Raw genomic sequence first — 25,952 nt, forward strand, 5'->3', positions numbered from 1 at the left:
TCGAAGCGCCGCCGCGATGAGTGCGGTCAATCCCTCTCTCAGATTGCAGACTGCTCTGCTCCGACCATCTCGTCTGCGAGTCGTTCGTCCGACGCTCGCACCCCGGACACCAGCATCAGCTTTCACCTCTCCTCGTCTGACGGCTCAATCAAAAAGCTACTCGACAGCACCCAATCAGCAGCAAGTCCTCCAGTCCTTCGGTACACCCTTCGCCCAATTCATCCACACCATCTCGCGCATCGCGCGTATCATCACCTACTCGGCACTCGGAGTCGCCACCATCGGAGTCGTATCGTTCGAGGCTGCTCACCAGTACGTGGAGCACGTTGCTATGCCCGCTGCCGCCGCCGCTGCTTCTTCTTCGGATGATTTGTACGGGTGGAGCGAGCTGGCGCTCGAAGAGTCCTGGTCAGGCTCGCCGGAACGTCGCGGCACGGATCCTCGACTAGGCATCAAGGGGAGACACGCCGTTCGATCGGCTTGGATGTGCGTCAATTGGGGCGGTGGGATCTCCCCGAGTGTTATGTTCGGGGGTGGCTCGGGTGGGAACTCCGGACTGGGTAGGACGGCGATCACGTCGATGAGTTCGAGCAAGGCGTTGCACGTCGACGATGGCATGATCTTGGCGATGCAGTACCTCAACCTTGCGGTCAAGATCGCTGCTAGCAAGGGCATCAAGCTTCCGGACACGGATGCCATTCGAGCTGGACTCATCACGGATGACGCGGCCAAGCGTGAGCTGGGCAACGTCGACCCGCTGGCCTTGGCGTTGGAAGCGAGACTGGCAGCGGTCAAGGAGAGGCAGGGTAGTCGCGGTGCACTTGAATCGGCCATCTCGAGCTACGAGAAGCTGTACGATATCGCGAGCTGGACAGAATCGACGAGCAGGGATCACGCGAGCAGGAGGGTGAGACTGGCGACCAAGTTGGGTGATCTACATTCGGCGTTGGATCGGAAGGGGGATGCGGAGGAGTGGTTGGCTAGGGCGGTTGGGGTTGCTGCGACGGCTGGGGCAGGGATGCTGGAGGCAGACGTGAGCAAGGTGGAAACTGTGGCGGAGAGCAACAAGAGTAGGTTGGGAGGATGGTTCTCTACCTCCAAGAGCTCGGTTCCCACGCAAGTCGCCGAGCCGGTCTCTGCACCAGCAGCAGTAGTAGCAGCTCCACCAGCACTCACTCGTTCGCTCATCACCGCTCTCGTCTCGAAATCCGCCCTGCACGCCCACACCCCCACCCCAGCATCCCTGCAACAAGCGCTGCAGACCCAAATGTCCGCCCTGCAGCTCTCCTCCGCCGAACTCAACCGTCTCCACCCCTTCTCCTCGACTCAACCCGGTGCGGAACTTCACAAGCTGTGGATCCTCCACCACCAGTCCATCTTGGACCTACACGTCGCGGAAACAGTTTTCGCGCTGACGCGTGGCTCCTCATCGGGAAAGACGGCATCGAAACTCATCCCGTCCTGGTTTAAAGGGAGCAAGGATGGGGGAAAGGCGATCGAGTGGGTCGAACAGGCTGATGCCCGGGCGAGGGAGGTTATTCTCGCACTGGAGGGAAGGAAAGGAAAGGAAGATGAGGTGTTGTTGGATGAAAGGTGGAGCAAGGACAAGGTGGTTGCGTTGGGAGCGGGGAGGGTGTTGAGGGATGCCAAGAGGGTGAGGGCTGCGGCGGGGAGGAGCAAGAGTACGTTGGAGGGGTTGTGAGTGGGTAAGGAATGCAAGAGTGTGTTCAGAGAGAGACGAGCGTGATGTATGTGAGTTGTGGCGAGAAGTGGCAAGTCGATGAGAAAGACGTTTTTTTCCACAGCACTATCGTGTTCAACGACTGTGACTTTCATTGATCTGATATTGCCTCCCAGCCCTCGCTAATCAATCACCACACCAGACGACGCACCCTTACTCGTCGTCGTCTTTTTCTTCTTCTTGACCACTGTAACCACCTTTGTCCCCACATCATCCTCCCCTTCCCCCACGCCCGACTTCTTGGCTGCACTCTTCTTCTTGGTGTTCTTCTTGGGGATCGGTTCTGGCATCTCTTCCTGCTCCAACACGGGTGGTCTCACCTTGACCCTTTCGGCTTCCGCTGTTCTTGTGGGAGCGAGAAGCGAGTCCAGTCGAACAATGGGGATGGAATCCACATCGTCCTCCACTGCTGGCTGCGGTTTGCTTCGGGTAGGGTGGGAAGAGTCGACGATGTAGAACGGATCTTGTGCACGCTCCGCTTGCAGTTTGGATGGACGTTGCGATGTTTTCCGCTCTGCCGCGGTGGTGTCGTTGGTGACGGTTGCAGGAGGCTCGTCGTCGGCGTCGAGGTGTGAGGAGAGATCGATGGTGTCCAGCACGACGTAGCTGTCGGGTGGAACGATCCATGTGGTGAGGTTCAGGTCGGAGGGTTCGGGGACGCGGGATTGGGCGTTAGCCCCGAGCGGGCCGAGAGCGTGGTTGAAGAAGAGCGGCGAGAGCAGGTCGAGGCTTCGCGGTGGTGATGTGCTCTGCGCTTCGATCGTTTCGGGTTGCTTTTCGTTGATCTCGTCGCCTTTTCCATCCGTCTGCCCTTCGCTCTCCTTAGCTGCAGACTCGACCGTTGACGACGCAGGAGAGCGATACGCCTCCAAATCCTTCTCGATCAACCTGAAAAGCTGCCTGTACTCCACCGTCCTCTCCTGGACCTCTGCATCCAGCGACATGCTCTGAATCGCCTCCAACCTCATCGCCACCTCCACCGTCGCCTTCCTCAAATCGTCAAATTCAACCTTGGGCTCCATCCCATCCTCGCTCCACCGCGTCGAGACCGCGGATGCCCAGAACGCATACAACTTGACCGCGCCGTGCACGCACGCTGCTGAAGTGGAAGCGTCGTAGATGGTCGGATCGAACAGCGCGGGTTTCAGCAGCAGTTGGACGACTTGGGCAGGAGGGGTGGTGAGATCGTGTGCGTATTCGCCGAGGATCCATGCTGCGGCGTGGAGGACTTTGCGTGATTCTCTCGTGTCGTCGGCTGCTGCGCTGGACGGTTTCGTCACGGTCAAGCCAGTGCTGGAACGCGTCCAGTCGTAGGACGGGACGAGACGTCCATCGTTGAGCAGCGATACCATGACGCGAGCTGCGTGTGGACGGATCGCCCTTACTCGAGCGGTGATGTCGATGAGCTGATCTCGAATCTTGGATCCGATGCTGTTGCCATCCGGCAGGCTGGACACCATGGCCAAATGCAGAAGCGTATCGAGGTACCACGAAAAGTCGACCACATTGGCATACGTATCGTAGCTTCCCAGAGCCAAGATCCTCTCTACGATCTCCAACCTGTACGACGGTGACAGCGTTGGATTGTTTGCCGAAGTGATGGCGGCGAGCGAGCTAGAAGAAGGATCTGCGTCGGAGCCTGCTCCTCCGCCGCTGGCCAGGCTCGCTTTGAGTGCCGCAGCAGCTGCACCAGCGCTGTTGACGCTACCCGAAGCAACATGGGACGCAGACGACGGTGGCTCGAGATGCGACAGCAGCTGCGAGACGATGCTCTCGAGGTTCCTGCTCACCGCCATCCCCGAAACGAGCTCGAGCGCGCGCAACCTGATGGACAGATCCGGGTCCTCGATCGACTCGAAGATGACATCCTGATGCTCTGCGACCAAGTGAGGATGACTGGGCAGAATCTTTACCAGCGCCAGCAGCGCGATGTACTTCAAATTTTGGTCGGTATCCGTCAAGAACGCAGCTAGCTTCTCGACGCACGTGTGGGCTAGATCGTCTCCACCCGGCTGGGTGAGCATGCCGCCGATGATGATGGTGTGGATGCATTCGTACAGCAGACTCATGGCGGGGGTAGTGGAGATGATGGTGGTTATTGGTGGCACGAGCTTCTTGACGAGACGCGGTTCGAGCGGGGTGAGCGAGCCAAAGAGTTTGATGATCTTGATGAGCATCCAGTTGTTGGTCGAGGTGGTGAGTAGGCGGAAGAGCTGAGGCGAGAGTGGAAGGAAGGGTCTTGGATCACGTCTGGCCAGCTCGCAGACGATGTTGACTGCGGCCGAGACGACGCCGAGATCTGGGTCGTCGAGCTTGTCCCTCAAGCGGTCCCAACTTGTCTCGAGCAGATCGGGCGACTTGATGATGAGCGCGTACAGCACCAGAATCGCCTTCTTCCTGATCATGACCTTGCTGTGGGTGAGCAGCCTGATTACGTCCGGTCCAAGATGTGCCGCCAGGTCGGGAGTGGCAATGTGGGCCAGCCCATTGAGTGCAATCGCGACGTCGAGGGGCTGACTCGACTGCAAGTCCTTCTTGATCATGTTTGTTGCCAGGATGAGTACGTCGGTATCGGCAGAAAAGCATTGCGCCGCAGCTAGATACCCGACGTGCTTGTGGTGGTACTTGTTGGATGCCATGGTCTCGAGCATGTGAAAGTTGGCGCCTGAGAACGGGTAGCCGAGCATCTGGAGGTAGGTGAGCTTGAGCACCGCCTCGGCCTTGACTTCGAGATCGCCGGATCGCACCTCGTGGCGGATCTCGTCCATGACCTGTGCGACGTATTTGGGCTCATTCTTGCCGCGATGCGATCGGAGGCCCTTGATGAGCGCCGAGAGCGAGCGTTCGAACATGTTGGAGGTCGGTGTAGGAGGGCGATCGCCCTACGTCAGAACGACGGAACTCGAAGGTGGACTCGGAATCGATGCACCGCTATCTCGTTTTGCTCATAGCGGTCGTTTTCCACCTGCGAGTATCGACGGGTTCGTGTTGATTGGTGGATGGTGAAGTGGTAAAGGACAAGATGGTTCAAGCTGCGGTTTCTGTATTGGTTGGTCTTTGCGTCCTGCTCCACTCAATTTCCATCTCCGTCTTCCGAGAGCGCGATTTGAAGAGCGCAATTTTCGACATTCTTTACGCTGCAGAACTCGTAGACCTGTGGTTTTCCCTGTTCTTTGCTATCGACTCACTCTGACCATGGCCATATCAAAGCAATGTGAATGGGGGCTTTTGCTTGCAATGCGTTTCCTTCCTGTGACAGTACATGAAATCTCGCTCTCAGATATCTGTAGGCAACTCTTCCAACGGCTGCGCTTCTAGTTCCTTCTGTCGTTGAGCCTGTTCCGCCTTCAACACTTTTTCCTCCGCTTGCAACCTCTGCTCCTTGTCCTTGCTCGCTTCCTTCCTCAGCTGCTGCTGATGGTCGATCTGCTGCCTCACCTCGCTCGACAGCTCAAACACTCTGAGGCTGCCTCTGAACTTCTCGTCCCACTCTACACCTGCACTCGGTCTGATGATGTCGAAGCCCATCTCTGCGTTCCTCCACTCCTTTTCCTTTTTGAAGCGTTGCTCGCGCAGCTCGGACTCGGTCTTGCTGGGATCGTTCTTTTCGAGCTTGGTTTGTTCGCGCAGTCCGCGGGCGAGGTCGCGCGCGTCCTTGAGGTGCTTGGGAAGTGCTTTGTAGTAGCTCTCGCGTGCCTCGGCGAGGTTCTTTTCGGATTTGAGGAAGTAGGGTGGGTAGCGTTCCTCAGTCTCGATTCCCCAATCGAGGTCACCGCCCTGTGGTGGCGCTTGCGGCACCTCGCCGGCAAAGGTACCCTGTCGACCGGCTTGGAACTCTCGCGCAGTCTCTTTGGTACCGTAGACCAAGGTGAGGGCAAGCTCGGCACCGTGTTGCACCTTGTCGCGCTGTCGGAAGAACTGGTACATTCGAAGCGGAATGTTGCGCCAGCCGACGAGGTTGCTAAAGTCGACAAAGCAGATGGGCGGTTGTGCTGGGATCTGCTCGGGTGGTGCTAGTAGCTTGGGGTCGAGTCGTGCTGCTGCTGCTTCGGCTTCGGATTTGACGCGCTTCTTTTCCGCTTCGGCAGCGGCAGCGGGAGATGGACCCATCATGCTGCTGAACGCATTGGGACCGGAACCGAGGCTGTACGGTGTAGATCCGAATTTGTTGGCACCGGCGCCGAAGCGAGACGGGAGCGGTGCACCTGCTCCGTCCTCCTCGGCTGTGTCGGCGAGAGCGGCGATGGCTCTGTCTTTCTCGTCGAGGAATTCGCTCGGTGTTGTCGATGCGTTGTCACCGGTTGTAGAGGTGGAGGGCTCGGAAGGAAGCTCGTCGAATGCATGGTCCTCTGCGAGTTCTTGTGCGAGCTCGTCATCACGATCTTTTTTGAGCACCTCGAGTGGTGTGCACCAGCCATTCTTGAGCGCCCAAGCCCATTCTTTGAGCGCGGGTCTGCCCACCAACACCAGTCCACCATCGATCTCCCTTTGCAGCTCCTGCTGCGGTGTGAGCGAAAACTGCGTCTGCGACATGGCGGTGATCTCGTCCATCCACGGCTCGAGTCCCAACAGCTTTCGCCTCCTCTCCTGGATCCTTGCCTGCAGGTCTCGCGCCAGACCGCCGTGACGAGTGCCGTTCGTGACTTCCCAATCGATACCGGCAGCGACGAGCACAGGTTTGACGTATTTCTTGAAGTATCGCAACGCCTTGTCGTAGTCATCGTCACCGGGAGAGCGGGTGGCATAGACGGTGATCTTTCGTGGCCACTCTCCTGGTTTCATGGGCTCGGTGGAGAGATGCTTGACCTTGTCGATGTAGTCTTCGCGGATGAGCTTGCACTGACGACGGTCGTCGTAGTAGAGGTAGGAGAGCGTTCCGACGGTGACAAGGAAGATGGACCAATTGCGAGATGGCAAGCGAGGCTTCCAAGCAAGGACAGATTTGGGAATGCCCATGAACTCGAGTGGACGAAGAACTGCGGGGATCTCGCGAGGCGCTGGCTTGGGCGCCTTGGCAGCAGGAGCGGTAGGGGCAGCATTGGTGGTGGGTGTCGAGCTGGACGCCGATGCCGACGTCGACGAAGACGAGGACGAGGAGGCAGCAGGCGTTGTCGGTGGCTGCGATGGCGGTGTCGAGCTCATCGTTGCAAGTGTATACAGCTGACCGACGATGGTGATGATGTCGAGTCGAGAAGATGTGGAAGGACCGAGCAAGGTTTTGAAACATTTCTCCGTTTTCTGCCATTTCGGCAAGAGCCGCTCAGCCAGAATATTTCGAATATTTCGAATATTTTTCAGCGTCGCTTTTCTCCTTTTTGTCTGGCTCGGAATTCGGAAGAGCAGATTTTGAGCTTGCTTGAGCTATTCGAGCTTTCTTACGATCTTCTCATTCTGGACTTCCTCGATCATCATCATCATCTTCTCAGCTGCTTCCACTCTGCAAGATGGTAGAATCCGTTGCGACAGCAGGCCCTTCATCAAGCGTCAGGAGGACCTCGCCGACGGCACTGCGACCTCTGAAAGCCGAGCTCGGAACCTTGGCTAGATCGGACGCCAGCGCCTCATTCTCCCTAGGCTCCGTCATCGTCGTCGCTTCGGTCTCGGGGCCGACAGAAGTGCGCATCCGCGACGAGCTCACAGATCGCGCAACGCTCGATGTTATCTATCAGCCTCAGCATGGTGTTGCAGGTATCCCAGCCCAAGCCGTCTCGGACTCCCTCACCACCGCCTTCTCCTCGGTGCTGCTGCTGCACCACCACCCGCGATCGTTGATACAGGTGGTGCTCCAGACACTGTCAGCTCCATCACTACCACAGTCGGCCGGACAGCCGCTTGCGAGAGATACTGGATCGAACCAACGACACGTGCCGAGACAACCGTTGCTGCTAGGGCCAGACAACCCGCCAAGCGTGACGGAGCAGGCTGCCTTGATCAATGCTGCATCGTTAGCGTTGCTGGATGCGGGTATTCCGGCGAGGGCTAGCGTTGCCGCCTGCTCTTGTGCGATTCTACCAGAGGCACAGGGGATCGTGTTGAGGCAGAACAGCCACATGGCCGAGATCTCGCAATCGCAGTTGGCGGGTCTGGTTCGCCAGTACAAGGAGGAACAGGGCGAAAGCGATGACATCGAGGTGGACGACGAGCTAGAGTCCAACGGCAGAAAGCGCAAGAAGCGATACAGCGGAAAGTGAGTCTGAATACAACGATGCGCTTCGAACCGTATCTGAAGCACGACTGACATTTTCTCTTCCAATCACTCTTTCTGTTCTTGCAGCACCGTGGTACTGTTGGACCCAACGCCGTTGGAGCTCGACTATGCTCTCAGCACACACGTATTTGCATTTGCATTTTCGCAAGCTCTCGACGGAGAAGAAAAAGAAGCGGCAGCACACGAGGTGTCGGAGCAGATCCTGGCCGAATCGCAGGGTGCCGTCGACTTGGCAGATCTGGAACGCGCTCATGAGCTGTGCTTGAGCGGTTCGTCTGCCGTGGTTGGCTTCATGCGAGCGGCGCTGCAGAAACGGATCTTGTCGCAGACCCAATGAAATGCCATACCCACTCACCTGAGTACAGTAGATGCACACCGTCCCTCGCTGTGTCCGGCTCATCTCTGTTCGTGGAAGGAAGCCAAAGGTGAGAGGAAGTGACAAGGCAACCGATAAAAAGATATTTTGTTAGATCTAGCGATATGAGGCGGGCTGGCTTGAGCGCCATTTTGTGCCTTTCGGCACTCGGCGAGAATTGAGCAAGAAAAGGGTCAGCGCAGTGTGTGTGTGTGCGTCTCTCTCCACACGCGCGGTCTTGTTGACCCTTGATTTGTAGGCAACTCTTCCCTTTCTTCTACTCAGAACCTCGACCTCGACTTCAGCGCTCAGCGAATACCCGGCCAGTCCTTTGTTCCCTTCTCGCACAACCCCTTTGCTCAGCCGACGGTCAACCTTGTTCACAAAGAGACTTCATTTCGGATTAGCCTCGTTCGTCTCAACAACAAAAAGTCGACCCGCAGCCATCGTCAGCCCCCGACAACTGGATCAGGTCAGCACAGTCCCTTTCAGTTGGAGCGATTCACATCAAGTCTGACCGTCAAAGAGAGTCTCAGGTGCTGCAGTCCCACCTCCTGCGCACGCCGAGGCGTGAGAGAGATATAGACCACTCCTCTTCTCCACCTCGCCTGGGGCATCACCCTCGTCATCATGATCTCGGCGTTCTTCATCTTCAACCAAAAGGGCGAGGTGCTCATCTCTCGTCTGTTTCGAAACGATCTTCGACGCAGCATCGCCGACATCTTTCGCATCCAAGTCGTCTCCAATCCAGACGTTCGCTCTCCCATCATCACGCTCGGTTCGACGAGCTTCTTCCACGTGCGTCACGAGAACCTGTACATCGTCGCGGTAACAAAGTGCAACGCCAACGCCGCGCTCGTCTTTGAGTTCTGCTATCGAGTCATCACCATCGGACGATCCTACTTTGGCGGCAAGTTTGATGAAGAAGCGGTCAAGAACAACTTTGTCCTGATCTACGAACTCCTGGATGAGATTTTGGATTTCGGTTACCCGCAGAATTCGGAGATCGACACGCTCAAGATGTACATCACCACGGAAGGGGTCAAGTCGGAACAGGCGGTGAGGGAGGATTCGAGCAAGATCACGATCCAGGCTACGGGTGCGACGAGTTGGAGACGTGCGGATGTCAAGTACAGGAAGAACGAGGCGTTTGTGGATGTCGTCGAGACGGTGAATTTGTTGATGAGTAGTAAAGGTACGATACTCAGGGCGGATGTGGATGGTGCGATTCTGATGCGTGCATATCTGACGGGTATGCCGGAATGCCGGTTTGGGTTGAACGACAAGTTGGTGTTGGAGAAGAACGATAAGAACAAGGGCAAGGTGGATGCGGTCGAGTTGGACGACTGTCAATTTCACCAGTGCGTCAAGTTGGGCAAATACGATACGGATAGGAGTATCAGCTTCATCCCTCCAGATGGAGAGTTCGAGTTGATGAGGTATCGAAGCACCACCAACGTCAACCTTCCCTTCAAAGTGCACGCCATCGTCGAGGAGATCTCCAAGAGTAAAGTCGAATACACGCTCAACCTCAAAGCCAACTTCGACACGAAACTCTCCGCCACCAACGTAGTCCTTCGGATCCCCACACCGCTCAATACGAGCACCGTCAAGTGTCAGGTCAGCATGGGAAAAGCGAAGTACGTCCCTGCGGAAAACCACATCGTCTGGAAGATCGCTAGGATCCAGGGTGGAGGCGAGGCGAGTTTCGGTGCCGACGCGGAGTTGAGCAGCACCACGGTGAGGAAGGCTTGGAGCAGACCGCCGATCGAGGTGGATTTCCAGGTGCTGATGTTCACGAGCAGTGGGTTGCTGGTCAGGTACCTCAAGGTGTTCGAGAAGAGCAACTACCAGAGTGTAAAGTGGGTGAGGTATCTGACGAGAAGCAGTGGGAGTTATCTGATCAGGTTTTAGAGAAATCTCAGGCGTTTTTCACAGAGAGATCGACGTGCGTGTGCCGGGTTGTGATGAGGTTCTGCGCCAGAGGGATGATGCACCGATCAATTCCCATTGCGAGGCCAGTGCGAAGAGGTATTGGTATACAAGATTCAAAGGGACTACATTGCGAGCCTGCGGGATCAAAAGACAATGCATACGAAAGTGCAAACATGGTGTCACTGTCAGCAAGGTCTATTTCGCTACTCTTGGCTTTGCGTAGCAGCGTTCGACGAGGAAAAAGGAGAGGCGTCCGTTATGCTTTCTTGAAACAAAATTCTCCGCAAGTGATGCTCTTCATGAGTATCATCGGAGGATTGACAGATTATAGAGTTTGTTGTGATATCGTCCTTCGCCGAGAAGTGGGATGCTGTGGGTGTCGACGATGTTGGATACTTACGAATTGATGATGGTGATGGTGAGAGTGGACGGAGAGGAGAGAGCACTTGCAAGGAAATTGTGCGTCTCTCGAGACTTGAAAAAGTAAATGCAAGCAACGGTTCAGCGAGCGCGGTATCGGCCGGTTCGAAATCGGCTATGCTGCCGATTTGGATGGCTCGCAGGGTCCAACTTGGAAGATGTTCTTGTTCGTCTTGGTTGCTAGATGTCGACTCTTGCCTACACTCTGCTCTGATAGAGACCTAGACGCATACTGCAAGAACGCACAATTTCACAGATCGATCCACGATGACAGAAGACAGAGCAGCATTCCACCTCCTCGGTCACCCTTTACCAGCGCTGATCGACCTCGCATCGACATCCGGTACCACGGTCGACCTGTTCACGCTCTCGCTGCGTACACCCATCATGCTCTTCCTCTACCCGTCCACCGCCTCCCCGCTCCGCGCCACTCCTGCCTCCTGGTCCACTATCCCCGGGGCCACCGGTTGCACCCCACACCTCACCTCCGTCAACTCTCACCTCCCGCACCTGCTGTCCAAAGAACCCTCTCTGCAAATCTTCGGACTCTCCACCCAATCCCCTACCGAGCAGCTCGAAGCCAAAACGCGGCTCAATCTCAACTTCCACCTGCTCAGCGACGAATCGCAACAGTTGAGAGAGATTCTCGACATCCCAACGTTCGAATGCGAAGGCAAAAAGTACTTCAAAAGGATGACGTTGTTGTTGAGAGGAGGTCAGATCACCAGGTTGGATTACCCGATAGAGAGGCCGGAGGAGGCGGCGAGGAGAGCGGAGGGGTTGTTGAGGAGCGAGCAGGAGTTGATGGATGAGGTAGAGGCGAGGGATGCTGCATCAGCCAAGGCCAAGGTGAACGGGACGCAAGGACAGGTATGAGACGGTAAACGCACGCGAGCTGAAGGCGTAATGGAGAATATGACGCAGACTTTCGGTGTGAGTGGATGCTACGATAGCTAAAAGTACAATGTGTGTGTCGGCCGCGAGACTAGAAACCGCGACCACGACCTCTTCCGCCACGCATGCCTCCACCACCTCTCCCCCTCCCCCTCCCCCTATCCATCGCAGCTCCTCCCCTCGCGCCCCTCGCCGCGGGCTCCCTCCTCTTGCCCTTGGGCTTGGGCGCATCGTCCACCAACAGCATGTCCAACGGCAACGCATCCGGCAAGATCCAATACCGGATCGTGTTGCCTCGAATCGACAGCGTATCCAGCGTCACAGCAGGTCGTCCACGTACGGTCATCTTGACCGTTTTCAGGTGCGTGTTCATCTGAACGTCGACGCCGGTCACGGTTCCATGTACGACGGTGCCGTTTTTGAGCTCGATGGTCACCGACTCGTTGTTGAGCTTCATCAAGAATCTGCAGGGCGAGAGCGAAGAATGCAGACAAAGAATTGGTCAGTGAGCGAGGACGACGAAATGCAAAGACGTATGATATGCAGGGATGACTTACCTGACAAGCTTCATTCTGGGAGAATCGCAGTCGCTACGTTGCGATACAAGAGTGTGCTAGGGGATAGCGGGTAAGCCTTGACCCTGAGAATGCAAGCTAGTGTTCGGAAGCACGTGAGCGAGCAGAGTGACAGGGAGTCCGGCGGTGAGAATGATCCCACTTCTGTTGTGAGTCGACGAGATTGCTGATGTGATGGAATGGTATGGTAAAGAGAGGGAAATGCGTCGACGGTGCAATCCAAACCCAAAGTCTTCTCGCCGTGCGATCGGATTTTGCGCTCTCGCCCGATCTCCCGATATTCAGTCGCGAGTCGCGTCGAGCAGACGGAAAGAGAAACACACACACACACTTGCTGGAATTGGACGTGTTAATTGCGAAAATGACGAAATTCAAGCTGATTGGAGCTCTTATTCGTTCGCTGAAGCTTTGGCTACGCAAAGTAAGTTCAAGGTTGCACAGCGCAGTATCGCCGACCGAGCCTCCACAGAAGCAGAGCAAACCGTGTCCTCCCCTCATCCAATCCTATCTTTGACCACCACCACATCATGAAGTAAGGCTGCCCTTCTAACCCGCTGCAACATCGTCGAGAGCTGCACAGTCAGCAATCACCGGCCCGACATGGGTATCCAAGGCTTGCTGCCCTTGCTCAAGGACGTGCAGAGACCGGTCCACGTATCGAGCTATGCTGGCAAGACGCTCGGCGTCGACGCTTACGTCTGGCTCCACCGCGGCGCATACGGTTGTGCACGCGAGATCGTCCTCGGCGACCCTACTCCGCGTTACATAGCTCATGCCCTGAGTCGCATCCGTATGCTGCAGCATTTTGGCGTCAAGCCTTACCTCGTATTCGACGGTGACAAACTCCCCGCAAAGAAGGGCACCGAAGACGATCGAGAACAGCGCAGGAGCGACAACTTGCAACGTGCCAAAGAGCTAGAGCAAGAAGGCAAATCGCAGCAGGCGAGAGATGTGTATGGCAAATGCGTCGATATCACGCCTGAAATGGCGTTTCAATTGATCAAGGTATTAAAGGAAGAGAACATCCCGTACGTCGTAGCACCGTACGAGGCGGATGCCCAGCTGGCGTATCTGGAAGCACAGGGGATCATCGACGGCGTCGTCACCGAGGATTCGGATCTGCTCGTGTTTGGCTGCAAGACGGTTCTCTTCAAACTCGATCAGGCGGGAAACGCCGTCGAGATGCTCCAACACCGCTTCTGGACCAACCGGCACATCACACTTTCCGGTTGGACCGCCGTCGAGTTTCGTCAGATGGCCATCCTCTCGGGTTGCGACTACCTGCCAAGCATCGTCGGAATGGGCCTCAAGAACGCACACAGGCTCCTCAGGAGGTACAAGACCGTCGACAAGGTCTTGCAAGCCGTTCGTCTCGAAGGCAAGATGCGCATCCCACCCACCTACTCGCGCGAATTTCGAAAGGCCGAGCTCACCTTTGTGCATCAGAGGGTATTTGATCCGCGTTCGCAGAAGCTCGTCACGCTCACGCCGCTTCCGGATGGTACGCACGACGATATGCTTCCTTTCATTGGCGCTCCTATCGAGGATCAGGTAGCGAGAGGCATTGCCGAGGGGATCGTGGATCCGATCTCTCGTACACACATCGTGGATCGCGTGCCCAAGCCGCTCGGTGTAAGGAGCAACTCGGCCAACAACATCGCCTCGACCAGTGCGTCAGCTTCCGCAGCTGGTGAAGTCTTTTCACTAACTCGCAGCACCACCGCTCCGGTCACCCTGGGGCAGAATGGAGTCGGTGGCATTGCAAGCAGTAGTGGGAACAGCTTCTACCGGTCGGGTGTGGGCGCAACGTCGTCTTTTGCGAAAAAGAAGGTGGTCAGCAAGGAAGCGGGATTGCAGAGTCTCAAGAACTTTTTCGGCGGTCCTTCGCCCAGCAACGGCAGCGCCAAGAGCAATGTCAGCGTCGTCAAGGAGGAACGGGTAGCGCTGGCGCCACGTGACATGAATCGGCAGAATGGAGTGCGGGAGGAAGTCAAAGCGAAAGCAGAAGTTTCAAAGCAAGGCCAGGAAGCGAGACCAACGCAGAGCAAGTTTTTCGCGTCGCGACGGCCATCTCAAGACGCTAAACTCGACCACGCCTATCTGCATCTCGGTGGCCAGCTGACACCGCCAAGAGCTCGACAGGATCCAAATGATTCTGGTTACTGGGACGACGAGTGCGACGACATGCGCGATTTCGTCAAGTCGAGCAGCCCGGTTCGAGCGCCGTCGGTGGCACCAGAGTCGCAAGCGCTGGTCATGAATACGCAGGAGCTGTGGCAGTCGACGCAGGTGGCCGAGAGCAGGGTGCAAAGTGTGGTGGCTACACAGATGGTGCCGAGCACAGATTCAGCGTCGGTGGTGGTACCGCAAACGCCATCGAAGGGCAGAAAGCGCATGTTTTCGGCGTCGACAGAGAGCGAAGCGGTGCTGTCTTCGCCGGAGAGTGCGATAGGGAGTGGTTTAATTTCGTCGCCAGCGTCGTCGTCGGTGCGTGGAGGAGGGGAAGATTCGAGCGTGAAAAGGGTGGATGCTGCAGGAGGGCTCGAGACGGACGCGTTGCCCAGCTCGCCCTTGCTGCCGATGGAGCGGAAGCCCAGTGTGAGCGACGAAGAGGATGACGTGGAAGCGATACCAATGACGCCGTTGGCAGCGAGGAGTGCTGGTGCACGCAAGCCGATGCTGCACACCAGTGCGAGCATGTCCAAACTCGAAGCGTTCCGATACACCACCCACACCCCGAGGCAACAGCAGGAAGAGCCACAGCGTGTTACCCTGCCTAGACGCTCGACCGACGCCGCTACCACCACTTTGGCGAACACCGTGTCGCCGTCGGTGCTCAAGCTGGCAGCCAGCGCAAGGACGCCAGCCGCAGCGCAGGGGACAAGACCGAACAAGGTGCTGAAGAGAAGCCCGACGCTCTTGCTCGATGGAGAGGAAGGTGATGTGGTGAGCAGGGGAGGAAGAGGAGGAGGCGGTGGGTTGTTTGATAGGTTTCGGTTTACAGAGGCGACGGGAGGGTTGACTAGGGGCCAGGTTCCGTTTTAGTTGGGAGGCGTAAAATTTCTTCCGGTACTGTGACATCGCAACAAGGGCAGTTGGCTTTCGAATGAGAATCATCATAAACATTTGTGTGTACGTCTTTACACTTACCGGGATGACCGATGTATCATTCAATGAAGAATATACAATCGTCAGCCACATGTGGAACCAGGCCCATGTTGTCGGGCGTCACTCGGTGGTGCACTGACACAAGAACGGCGACATCAACATTGGACACATGACACATGAGACGATCAGGAGACGGTGACATTGTAACGGGATCGAATGGACAAGGAAGACGAAACCCTAGATGACGAGATTGTGACCAGTATGATGGGGAGGGAAAGTAGTAAGAATCTGACCGGGCGAGAACGACTAGGGAAACGCAACGGCAGGGAGCGAAGCAAGGGAAAGCATCGGGCGATGCGTGATTGCATCGAAGGTGATGACTAGCGAGCACTCTTAGTTGGAGGCCGAGGTCCCGTTGTCAGGCTTGTAGGCGATCTTGAAGATTGGAGAGACGATGCCCGTGGGGACAAAGCCCGGGAGGGTAGGCAAAGCCTGGGATCCGCCAGAAGAAGAGTTGGCGGCGTCGCGTGCGCTGACAGTGTGCAGTCCACGTCGTCCACTCTGTGTAGTTGGCACAGCGTGACGAGTGAGAACGAGATTGGTGGCGACGGCCCAGGCAGTATTAATGGCACTGCCAGTTTCATCGCCAAACTGGATTCGGATCGCGTCAAGGTTGTTGAAGCCAAGATTGAGAAGGCCGGTAGCGTGGACCCATTCCTCGTTGTCTGTACCCGGGATGTGATACGCTGGAGTTGGCTGCGTCACAACCTGGCCATTGCGCAGTCCTTGAAGCTGCATAGTATCCGAGCTCGATCCATAGTCAAAGAACCAACGCCCAAGGTCAACAGACTCGAGATCAAAAGTAAAGCCGCTGGCAGTCCAGGTGAATCCACCCCCGTTGTAATCTGCTCCGACTAGACCAAAGAAGCCGTCGCCCGCAAGTCTGGTGGCATCTTGTTGATAGAAGTATGGCTTGTTGAAGATGTAGTAAGAGCCGATTGAGTCACTACTGGTGAATTCAGCCATCTCAGAGGCATATTCAATGTAAGCATTGGGCTTGCCGTCGGAGCTTTCCTGCAGAGAATAAGAATCGGCCTGGAAATCAGAGCGGATAGGAATGTTCTTGAAGTCCTCGATGCAGCGTAGACCGAATGTGCTGCTGTCGCTGCCAGTACACTGTGGGGGTGTAGCGGCTTGGTGTTGACGTAGGGGGCCACAGCGTTGCTGCCGGAGGCCACGTACTTCCAGCTAGCAACTACGAACTTGTTAAGACTGCAGGCAGTGTTCCTGCTCGCATCCAGGTCCATGGTCCAGTACTGGCACTGCCAAGCATCCTTTCCATTGGCGCGCAGGAGGAAGAGGCTGAACATGTTGCAATTGACCTTGATGCCCGACGTGGCATCGGGCTGTCCACCGGAGGTGATTGCTTTGCAAGTGGATGCGCAGAAGCTAGGATCGATGGCAGTCGTCATGGGACCAGGGTCACGGGCAAGAACAGTGACGTGGAAGGTGCCCGTGGCAGTCAAGACGTTGCCACCATCGGTGGTCATAGCTTGAGGTGCACAAACACCAAAGTCGCCTGTGGGACCAGAGAAGCCATCGACCGCGGCAGGAACATAGCTGTTCTTGTTAAAGAACTTGACCGATGTCTGCACAACATTGAACTTGCCGTTGTTCGTCCACTGACCCTTGTTGGTTGCATCTGTTGCAGCCAGCTTGTAGGAGTAGTAGAGACACTTGGTCTGGTAGGCCGCGTCCGTAGAAGGGCTTGGGCAAGCAGCAGCATCGTACTTTTGGGTGGGAACACGCTCGCGCCAGATGGCGAATGATGCACAGCTCTTCAAGCTGTCGCACTTGGCCTGGCAGACGGTCGGGTCGTAGGTACTGTAGGCATTGACGCTCAGCAATCCGTTCTTCGGTCCAACAGAGTTGACACCCTCGTAGATGGGGAGGCCATAGGTGCCGATAGGGCCCGATGCAGCCTGCCAGGGCGGGTAGGTCTGGAAAGCAGTTGGGCTAGCTTTAGTGAGATCCGAGTTGATGCTTGCGAACGAAGAGAATGGCTTGCAAGTACCCTGACGCTTGCGGAGGGGAATCACAGTAGGCGCGCTGTCATCGGCAGTAACGCTCTGCTGAGCTGCAAGCGAAGTTGCAACAGCAGCGAGATCGACAGAGGTCGAGATCACGTCAACAGGAACGGGAGTGGGGTCGGGGAGGCTCAAGAGGTCGCTGGTGTCGATGTCTCCAACGACATCGGGAGCAGGGGCCGCAAGCGCAAGGGGCAAGATTGTCAAAAGGACGGAGAGACCCAGCTTCGTGGTCGCTCGATGTGGAACTTGAATCGAAGAGAGAGGCTTGACTGATACAGTGTTCGGTGGGGACAAGACTGATGTTGTGTCCGTAGGACAGGATGTATTTATAGACGAGCACGGGGCTTACGCGACCACGTCGTTGCACTTGCAACTCTGCCTCAGCTCAGCCTCTGATTTAGCTTCTGGATCCGCTTAAACAATGCTCGTCCTCGTGCGCACAACAGGAGAAGAGAGAGACGTTTCCATGTATGAAGCGCGGGAAGGTTCGCTGAGCCTGGGCGAGCGACTGAATGAGCTTCTCGCCAGAAACGACGCCTCGTGACCGCCGCTTACGCCCACGGTTTCTTCGCGACCCTGCGGGGGTCTATCAAAGATGGCTGAGATTTGAGCACACTTGTCAGTCAGGCCTCTCGGGTTTACTATTCGACACCCGCCGGTTCCCACGAGGCATGAGACCTATTGGAGGGCTGCAGCAGGCATGAAGTAGATGAGTCCTACTGCAAGATGCGTCGTGTCGAGCCCGTGGCTTAAAATTCGCTCGAGGGTCACGAGTAGGCAATGCTTGACAAGTTGAGGACATGGCTGACTCCGACGCGGGACCGTGTGCACAGAGTGCTTCATCGGAGCGAGGCAGGTGAAAGTGACAGCAAATCGGGCTCGGGATGTCTCGAATACTGACAGGAATGTGGCAACGAGAGCAGACGTGTCGGTGGCTGCCGTCATCCATCTCCGCTCTACTCCGCTGTGCTCGATTTTGTAATTCGATGGTTCGGAAAGGTAAGGGACGATTATTCGCAGCTAACACATACGATTCCGTCTTGTTTGTACGACGCTCAGGACCGAGGTGCAGCTTGCAGAGCCGCTTTGTAGACGACGATGATCTGGGATCGTCTGCTCACCGCAGGGCCGGGATCAGATCGATATGTAAGGGGAGGAGCTGTTGCTCTCGTTGTACCCTTTTGTCAGTCTTGGCAGAAGAGTAGTGTGCCGCTGTCAGCTGCTGTCAGGCGCTCGGCAGTCCTGTCAAATTGAGTCAACTGGCGATCCTTTTGCTGAAACGGGATAGCGCGAGACCGACGAGTCAAGTTTCGAGTCTGTACCGCACCCCAGTCGCTCGGTGTAGTCGGCAAGGGAGGTAAGACGACTAGCACCGCACGGCGCTCTGGTACTGTACAGTGTGTCGATCAATTCCTGCTTCGAGCCGCCCGATACACTGGAGCCGTCAGTCAGCGTTTCAAATTCGGATGACCGGTGAGGACGATCGAGCTCGTGTTCCGCCAAGCTCATTTATGCGCGGTCCCGCTGCGGGTCCCCGCGGCCAAGCAAAAAGCCTAACGAATTGATGCCGATGAATCCGAGACGGATTACAGCTTTCGGGTGACCTTTTGGCGCCTCTGATCGTGTCCGAGCATCCTTTTCGTCCATGCATATGATCACATTACCTCCAACTCAATAAACCAGGAGTGGGATTGGGACCGTTTCCGAAGCCCATAGCTCGGGTTCCGACTTTCTCTAGGGACAGGAACGGGACCAGTGTGGACAAAAGAGGCTGTAGTCGTCCATTCCACCGTGCTCCATAGCCCGAATGCATGGTTCGGAAAGGTAGCCACCATTACAGCCGCTTGCAATGGTCTGTCGAGTTGCCCCGCCATATGCAAGGCTTAGCAACAGGCACGGGAACCTCAGCATAGACGAAGACGCTCGGTGCAGTTGCGCAAACCTCTCGGGAACGTCTGGCCTCAGTCACGATCTTTGCAAGCGATTGTGTGATGCCAACGGTGTTAGCAAGGACTGTGAGGCTTGCAGTGCTACTGGCGACGGAAAAGTGCTACAACGACTCGTGGGCGGTCACGTGCCAGTTCGACCTGCTCCGGCTGACTGCAGATGCCGATTTCCGACAGGGGCCAATGGTTGCAGCTCATCATGTCTGTCTTCTAGAAGCGAACACGGATGGACTCAGAAGCATATGCAGATGAGCTGCTGCCCTCACTCGCAATCCTTAACAAGACGGAGTCCTGAATTCGTACAATAACCTGAGCGTACTCTTCGACCCAGCGTCGAAAGCGGTTTACTTTTTTCCGTGTGATAATCTGATTCCTTGCTACGAATCTTTTGAAGAGCCCGCTTACGGATGTCAGACGCGGTTATCGACGAGAAACCGAACAGAGTGCCGAAACGTGGTCCTATGCTTTCATCAGCGGGAGGAGGAGGTGCGCTTTCTGACAGGGTTCGGTTCGCAGAGGAGGCGAGGTGCACCTTAATATTGTTAGGTCGATACGCAATGAGAGCAATTCATTTACAATGTTAGATTTGTTCTATGTGAGGCGAAAGAATTTAAAAGCCGAGGTGGATGCAGATGGCTCAGCAACACGTGAGAGAGATGACGTGCCAGCGGAGAATTTCCAAGGCCATACAACCGATCCGACCATGCAGGTCTTTGGACAGGTGAATGCGTAACGTCGCCAAGCCAAGCGGCGTGTCAAACTCGGCGCTAATGCACGCGGTCAACCAAAATTCATCTTCCCACCAACGGCGACTATCTCCGGCTCGAGCGCTCTCTGCAGTCTTGCTTCTTGACCACAATCCATCTCCACGTCATCATCGATCCTTTGCGCAAAACATGCCGACGCAGCTGACGGGTCACCGCGCTGGTGGTGGTGGTGGTGGAATGACGCTACAATCCGCACGCGGTGCACCGATGGCCATGTTCGCAGCGTTGTTCGTAGGAGTTTGTTTGGTGTTCTCCATCGTTCCGCTGTCAAATTTCTTCCCAGCATACGCTCCGATCTCACCGTCACGGTGGGGCCCGCAGCCATCGCTTAGCGCTCTTCTGCAAAACGACCTGCATTTGGCCCAACCGCAGTGCAAGGCAGAGTTTTCTCGACTCTTCCCACAGCTGACCGCCAACGAGGTGGTCTGGAAGTCCAAGGGTGGGATCCGATACGGCGATGTCAAGAATGCAGCAGAGAATTGTAGACAAGGATGCGTGCAGTTGGTGATCAAGCATGGACAGATCTTCGTGAGGAGGCAGGAGAAGGATTGGCAATCGAGGGTGAGGTCCACGCTGCAGCTGCTGGAGCAGGCGTATGCGGGAGCTAGTGAGGAGGAAAAGAGTTTGATCGAAGGGACAGAGCTGGTCATCAGCACGGCCGATTTCGATGGGTTCACCGATCCAAAGGGCAGCAGAGGTGCGGGATGGGTGTTGGACAAGAGGATCAACGATACCGAAGGACAGTATCTTTTCCCGGACTTCAGCTTTGCGAGTTGGCCCGAAGCAGGCATCCCCTCCTACCCGGAGTTCCGACGTCAAGCAGCCCAAGTCAACCTCGAAATGCCTTGGCGTAGCAAGTCCAATCCGGCCTTCTGGAGAGGCGACGCGCTACTGGGCAACAACATCAAACCACGCGAATCGCTCCTCCGTGTCGCCACCGGATCCGGCACGCAAAGCTGGTCCGACGTCAAGAAAACTAGCTTCTGGGAATCCGGACCCGACATTGGCCAGATTGTTTCCCCACCCGAACACTGTCGACACAAGTTCTTGATACATAGCGAAGGAGTGGCGTATTCGGGAAGGAGCAAGTTCATCCTCGGTTGCCAATCAGCCGTGGTGATGCACAGGTTGGAGTGGGAACAACATTTCCACCCTGCATTGGTCAGCGATTCCACCTCCCCCGATCAGAACGTCCTCGTGCTGCAAGGAGAGTGGTTCGAGAACCTCCCATCCACGATGCAAACACTCATCGAAGAAGAGACAATTTCCATGGGATTCATCACCAAAGGTCAAACCATCGCAAGCAACGCGAAGCGCACATTGACGGATCGATACCTGACTCCCGCCGCAACAGCGTGTTACATCAGGGCTGCATTGATCAGCTACAGCAAGAGTCTCGATAGGGGTAGCTGGCCGGGCGGACAGGGGGTGAGGGTGGAGGAAGGTGGTGGCGTGGCGCCCGGCGCGGGGACCAACAAGGGTGGATTGAAGGAGTTGGGTGTCAAGGGTGATGTTGAGTTGGGGGTCTGGAGCAATTTGGGTCAGCCCGAGTGGCCACCCAAGTGAAAGGGGAAAAGATATGGACAATTGCAGGCTGTTTTCTGATACGCCTCCTTGTGTGTGTGTGGGCCGATGCATTGTGAATTCACGATTGATCGAGCATTGGAAGAAGGATGCTCTTACAAGTCAAAGAGCTAGATTACAAGGAGACGAGGAGAAAGGACTTGGCTGGCTCCTAGAACTCATGAGCAAAAATGTCGTCGGTACGACGAGCAGCGGTGCGGTCGTTGCTGCTTTCAGTCGCGGTTGCCGGTGCAGCAACGGCTACGGACTGCGTCTTGTATCGATTACCTGCGACGCTGCTTCCCCTTCTCCCCTGTGAAGGTGCGTAGGATGACCGTGTTGCGTCCTCTGGTATGACAATGCTGAGCGAGGAGGTAGAGCTTCGGCTGCTGCTGTACCTTCTCGCGCCTTGGCTCGTGCTGTATTCCACGTCGTCTGTATCGCCGTGGCCTCGTTGTCTGAACCTGGCGAACCTTGACTGTCTCGCTGCTGGCTGTGGCTCTGCGTAGCTCCTCCTCTCGCGTTCTGGATCTTCATTGATCCACTGGTCCGGATCCACCAAGCCCGTCTTGTGCTCCTTGACACGGTTAGGGTGGACATTCCACGGTGCGATCACATGGTCTTCTCTCGTCTCGACCTCTTCCTCCTCTACCACATGCGCTCTGCCCTCATCATCATACACCACCCTCTGCGGCACCCTGTCATAATACCTCCCTGTCCACTGCCTCTTCTTTGCTAGCTTCTTGGCAGGTCTATCATCCACCAGCCCATACCTGATGGCCCACTTGGGCGTCCTTGCCTTGGTATCGTTGTTTCGTATATTTTGAATGAACCAATTGTGGATGTGACCGGGAATGATCGCGCAGATGGTGAGGATGACGTTGATGAAGAAGTCCTTGCCGATGCCGAATCGTACCGCTACGGCGAGGGGCGGGAAGAGGAATCCACAGAGGACGATGAAGCCGGTGAATCCGTAGTGATTCTTCCAGCTAAAGTCGATCTTGCCGTCTTCTTTGCGAGGGATGCCATTGCGAAGCAGCTTGGACATGGTGCACGGATCCGAGAGCGTCTGAGAGATGAAGCAGGTGGATGTTGAGAGGTGATGTTTCTTGTATGCCGCGCGTCTGTTTTGTAGGCGTTCTCGTAGGTTGATCGTCCGTGTCTTGAGTGTACTGTGATGTCGATATGGTGCTGCTAGATGATGGTGATGGTCAAGGAGAAAGAATGCTCAGTCGGATGATGCAAAGTGTGGGGAAGTACCTCGCAGTATGCTGCATCTGTGCAGAACCACAGCAATGCAGGCAGAGAGCGTCGGCGGATAAAGGCTTGGCAGAGCATTCGCCGGCGGGATTCGATTCACTGCCTCTGTTCTTCGCTGTGCGCCTCATAGTGACGTGAATTGCGCCCAACTCCGACACATCACTCTCGACGCCCACAGCGCAACAAGAGGCACAACGCCGTGGTCGGTAATTTCACGATTTTCGGCTAAACTCTGAGCCTGAACGCGAATAATACCCACCAGACCGTCACAGCAAACCGTCAGAGTCTTGGCAGCGTGGGCCAAAAGACACATGTGGGCTGTGCGTCATCTCACGTCCAACTCCGCTCGAGCTGCACCCTGGCGTCCATTCTATGCGTCGGTTCGAGATCGCGAGCAAGGCAAGGCTCGACTTTGAATGTGGTAATGCTTTTGATCATGTCGCTTTGGAAACACTCGGCTTCGGGTTCGTAGAAACCTCACCCTTTACTACGTGGTAGCAAAACGATCTTCTTTGTTACATTTTTAACGGAATGGGTTCGCATGGTGGAAGCAAGTTGCCGACCGCGCGATCAACTGGCATGGACACCGCTTTCTTCTGATACCGCTGATGCACGGCAAAAGCGAGACCATGTGATGCGTATTCTAACTTAGTAGCTGGGCGTGTCTCCACCACCGCCGTACTCGAAGCCGCCACCTTTGCCTCCTTCATATCCTTTGCCAGACTTTTCGTCGCCACGACCAAAGCCACCTTTGCCAGAAGATTGGGAGCCTTGATGGTCACCGCCTCCTTGAGATTCCTCGTCGTCATCTCCTCCTTCGCCATAGCCACCTTCGCCAGACTCCTCGCCACCTTCAGAGCCACCTCTTCCCTCGTCTCCTCCTTTGCCAGACTCCTCACCCCCCTCGGAGCCACCCTTGCCAGAGTCCTCGCCCCCTTCAGAGCCGCCCTTGCCCTCATCTCCTCCATTGCCAGACTCCCCGCCTTCTTCGGAGCCACCCTTTCCCCCATCACCCTCGCCGCCCTTACCCTTCTCGTTGGAGCCCTTCCCTCCTTCACCCTCGCCGCCCTTACCCTTCTCGTTGGAACCCTTTCCGGAACTACCTTTGCCCTCTTCACCCCCCTTGCTGCCTCCCTCTCCTTCGTCATTGTCTCCCTTGCTCTCGTCACCTTTATCGCTTCCTCCTTCTCCTTGGCCGCTCTTTCCATTGCCCTCTTTACCTTCTCCCTTGCTCCCGCCTTCTCCTTCGCCGCTTCCTCCTTTGCCCTTCTCGCCTCCCTTGCCGCCTCCTTCACCTTCATCTTTTCCGGAACCTCCCTTTCCTCCCTCCTTACCCTCTTCGACACCTTTGCTGCCTCTCTCTGAACTTTTCTCCCCGCCATTTCCACCTTTCCCTACACCCTCCGAACCTTTCTTGTCGTCTTTGCCGCCTTTCTCAGAACCTTTCTTCTCGCCTTCACCGCCTTTCTCTTCACCCTCCGAAACTTTCTTCTCGTCTTTGCCACCTTTCTCTCCGCCCTCGTCCTTTGACTCGCCGCCGTGGGATTCTGTCTTGTCAGAGCTCTTGCCACCCTTTCGATGCTTGTCGCCGCCCTTTTTGGATGCAGAGGGAGGACCACCCTTGAAATCGAAGCCTTTGAAGAGAATCACAGGATGACTGTCTTTACCCTTGCCGGCGACGACGATAAAGTCGGAAGATCGACGCTCGAGGTGGGCGACGCTCTCGGCTGATGGCTGAGACCATATTCCCGCCGAGCGAGCTTCGATTGCGAAGAGGGCATTGTCGGCTGTGATGGGTCGTGCATTGAGGCAGACAGGCAGAGCCAGTACGATGAAGGCGGCCAGACCTCTGAAGGGGGGAGTGAGGAGGATCATTGTCGGAGGAAGTTACTGACGAAGAAGTCAAGAAAATCTGAAGGCTTGTGCGAACGTGGATGTGAGGAACTGCTGAGCCTAGAAGCGTTTGTCGGAAGAGCTGTTGGCTGAGAACGGGATGTGGGGCCAGGCCGAGGGTTCGAGGCATGCTCTATATACTGCAGACGAATTCCAACGGAGAGAGGTTACTGCAATACCTTGTTGCCGGCTCTGCCGCCTCCCGCCCACCGCATTCCAAGATCGCTGATCGGTCAAAGGCCAATTCCCACTGTTCAGCGTCGCTTTGGCGATGCTGAGCACTGCCAACGGCTCACACTTGAACGTTCGAATGGATCCGGTAGAGGCTCTCGAGCCAGAGTAAGCAGATGCTCCGGTAATGCGCACTAGCGCCAACGAATAAGCTTGAAAGATCGTCCGAACGCTCCGAGGGGTGCGTTGAAGCCTGAAATGATGAAGGAGTCGAGCTTCTTCGCTCCAAGGCGTGAGAAAAACACGCGGAAACGTGCCGGTAAGAGTCTGAGAGACAGCACACCTACGTGAAACCGGACGCCGACTTCAACTCCTCACTGTGACTTCTGGGAGTTGAAACAACCGGCCCGACTGAATCCCAGACGACGGATCGGATCCAGACCGAAGGTGAGCCTTAGCTGTGAACGACAGTCAGAAATGTAGAGGCCTGAGCTGAGCTTGCGACATTTGCGCTTTGACACCGAGCAACGTCGACGCTAGGTCGCCACAGAGAAGACGATGTGACAAGCAGCATCTCAATTCGGGTCTCGTCGTCGGTCTCAAGCCGATGAGCTCGTGACCAAGTTGGGCGTCTCGCGTCCGGCGTAACTTGGGCGTGGGAGCCACGTTGGATCACTTCCGAATTTAGGCTGCAGCAAATCACGTCCGTGGAGCTAGTTACGCGCCACACGCTATCCAGGCAGCTCGGACCAACTGCGTCCTCTCAGAAATTCAGCAAAGGACACGCTCCAACTTAACTCTCTCTCTAAGCTTGGACCCTGAAATCTCGCTTGACCCACATTCAGCCATGAACCTGACCTGGAATCCGCTTTGATCGTGATCATCATCAATGCGTCCTGCCACTCCATCGTCTAGATCTACATGACAAGCAGCTTCGGTGAATCCCACCTGTTTCCCATCATCGAAGCCGACGACCGGCGCAGTCAGCATGGGACGCCCTGCACCTTCGCGGACCGAGCGTTAGCA

General features: G+C 56.1%; 10 protein-coding genes across 10 annotated transcripts; 4 read left to right on the forward strand and 6 right to left on the reverse strand.

Annotated features, from left to right (window-relative positions):
- Positions 1 to 16: 16 nt before the first annotated feature.
- PHSY_002818 (hypothetical protein) lies at positions 17 to 1,702 on the forward strand (the record flags this gene model as incomplete). Its single annotated transcript, XM_012333440.1, has 1 exon — positions 17 to 1,702. One exon carries the CDS (start codon positions 17 to 19, stop codon positions 1,700 to 1,702), a length of 1,686 nt encoding a protein of 561 aa, XP_012188830.1.
- Positions 1,703 to 1,863: 161 nt separating this feature from the next.
- PHSY_002819 (hypothetical protein) lies at positions 1,864 to 4,593 on the reverse strand (the record flags this gene model as incomplete). The annotated part of the gene is made up of 1 exon (XM_012333441.1): positions 1,864 to 4,593. The coding sequence occupies one exon, from the start codon at positions 4,591 to 4,593 to the stop codon at positions 1,864 to 1,866; it is 2,730 nt and encodes a 909-aa protein (XP_012188831.1).
- A 424-nt stretch (positions 4,594 to 5,017) lies between these two features.
- On the reverse strand, positions 5,018 to 6,883 carry PHSY_002820 (hypothetical protein; the record flags this gene model as incomplete). The annotated part of the gene is made up of 1 exon (XM_012333442.1): positions 5,018 to 6,883. The coding sequence occupies one exon, from the start codon at positions 6,881 to 6,883 to the stop codon at positions 5,018 to 5,020; it is 1,866 nt and encodes a 621-aa protein (XP_012188832.1).
- Positions 6,884 to 7,185: 302 nt separating this feature from the next.
- On the forward strand, positions 7,186 to 8,286 carry PHSY_002821 (predicted exosome subunit; the record flags this gene model as incomplete). Its single annotated transcript, XM_012333443.1, has 3 exons — positions 7,186 to 7,429; positions 7,757 to 7,928; positions 8,016 to 8,286. The coding sequence occupies 3 exons, from the start codon at positions 7,186 to 7,188 to the stop codon at positions 8,284 to 8,286; spliced, it is 687 nt and encodes a 228-aa protein (XP_012188833.1).
- Positions 8,287 to 8,934: 648 nt separating this feature from the next.
- On the forward strand, positions 8,935 to 15,173 carry PHSY_002822 (hypothetical protein; the record flags this gene model as incomplete). Its single annotated transcript, XM_012333444.1, has 6 exons — positions 8,935 to 10,170; positions 10,564 to 10,657; positions 10,976 to 11,374; positions 11,725 to 11,914; positions 12,414 to 12,549; positions 12,666 to 15,173. 6 exons carry the CDS (start codon positions 8,935 to 8,937, stop codon positions 15,171 to 15,173), a joined length of 4,563 nt encoding a protein of 1,520 aa, XP_012188834.1.
- A 456-nt stretch (positions 15,174 to 15,629) lies between these two features.
- PHSY_002823 (hypothetical protein) lies at positions 15,630 to 18,835 on the reverse strand (the record flags this gene model as incomplete). The annotated part of the gene is made up of 3 exons (XM_012333445.1): positions 15,630 to 16,401; positions 16,479 to 17,478; positions 18,649 to 18,835. The coding sequence occupies 3 exons, from the start codon at positions 18,833 to 18,835 to the stop codon at positions 15,630 to 15,632; spliced, it is 1,959 nt and encodes a 652-aa protein (XP_012188835.1).
- Positions 18,836 to 20,246: 1,411 nt separating this feature from the next.
- On the forward strand, positions 20,247 to 21,605 carry PHSY_002824 (hypothetical protein; the record flags this gene model as incomplete). Its single annotated transcript, XM_012333446.1, has 1 exon — positions 20,247 to 21,605. The coding sequence occupies one exon, from the start codon at positions 20,247 to 20,249 to the stop codon at positions 21,603 to 21,605; it is 1,359 nt and encodes a 452-aa protein (XP_012188836.1).
- A 169-nt stretch (positions 21,606 to 21,774) lies between these two features.
- PHSY_002825 (hypothetical protein) lies at positions 21,775 to 22,650 on the reverse strand (the record flags this gene model as incomplete). The annotated part of the gene is made up of 1 exon (XM_012333447.1): positions 21,775 to 22,650. The coding sequence occupies one exon, from the start codon at positions 22,648 to 22,650 to the stop codon at positions 21,775 to 21,777; it is 876 nt and encodes a 291-aa protein (XP_012188837.1).
- Positions 22,651 to 23,510: 860 nt separating this feature from the next.
- On the reverse strand, positions 23,511 to 24,737 carry PHSY_002826 (hypothetical protein; the record flags this gene model as incomplete). The annotated part of the gene is made up of 1 exon (XM_012333448.1): positions 23,511 to 24,737. One exon carries the CDS (start codon positions 24,735 to 24,737, stop codon positions 23,511 to 23,513), a length of 1,227 nt encoding a protein of 408 aa, XP_012188838.1.
- A 563-nt stretch (positions 24,738 to 25,300) lies between these two features.
- Positions 25,301 to 25,916, reverse strand: PHSY_002827 (hypothetical protein; the record flags this gene model as incomplete). Its single annotated transcript, XM_012333449.1, has 2 exons — positions 25,301 to 25,462; positions 25,785 to 25,916. 2 exons carry the CDS (start codon positions 25,914 to 25,916, stop codon positions 25,301 to 25,303), a joined length of 294 nt encoding a protein of 97 aa, XP_012188839.1.
- Between the last annotated feature and the right edge of the window lie 36 nt (positions 25,917 to 25,952).

Source organism: Pseudozyma hubeiensis (assembly GCF_000403515.1).
Source record: "Pseudozyma hubeiensis SY62 DNA, scaffold: PHS28, whole genome shotgun sequence".
Taxonomy (NCBI): Eukaryota; Fungi; Basidiomycota; class Ustilaginomycetes; order Ustilaginales; family Ustilaginaceae; genus Pseudozyma; species Pseudozyma hubeiensis.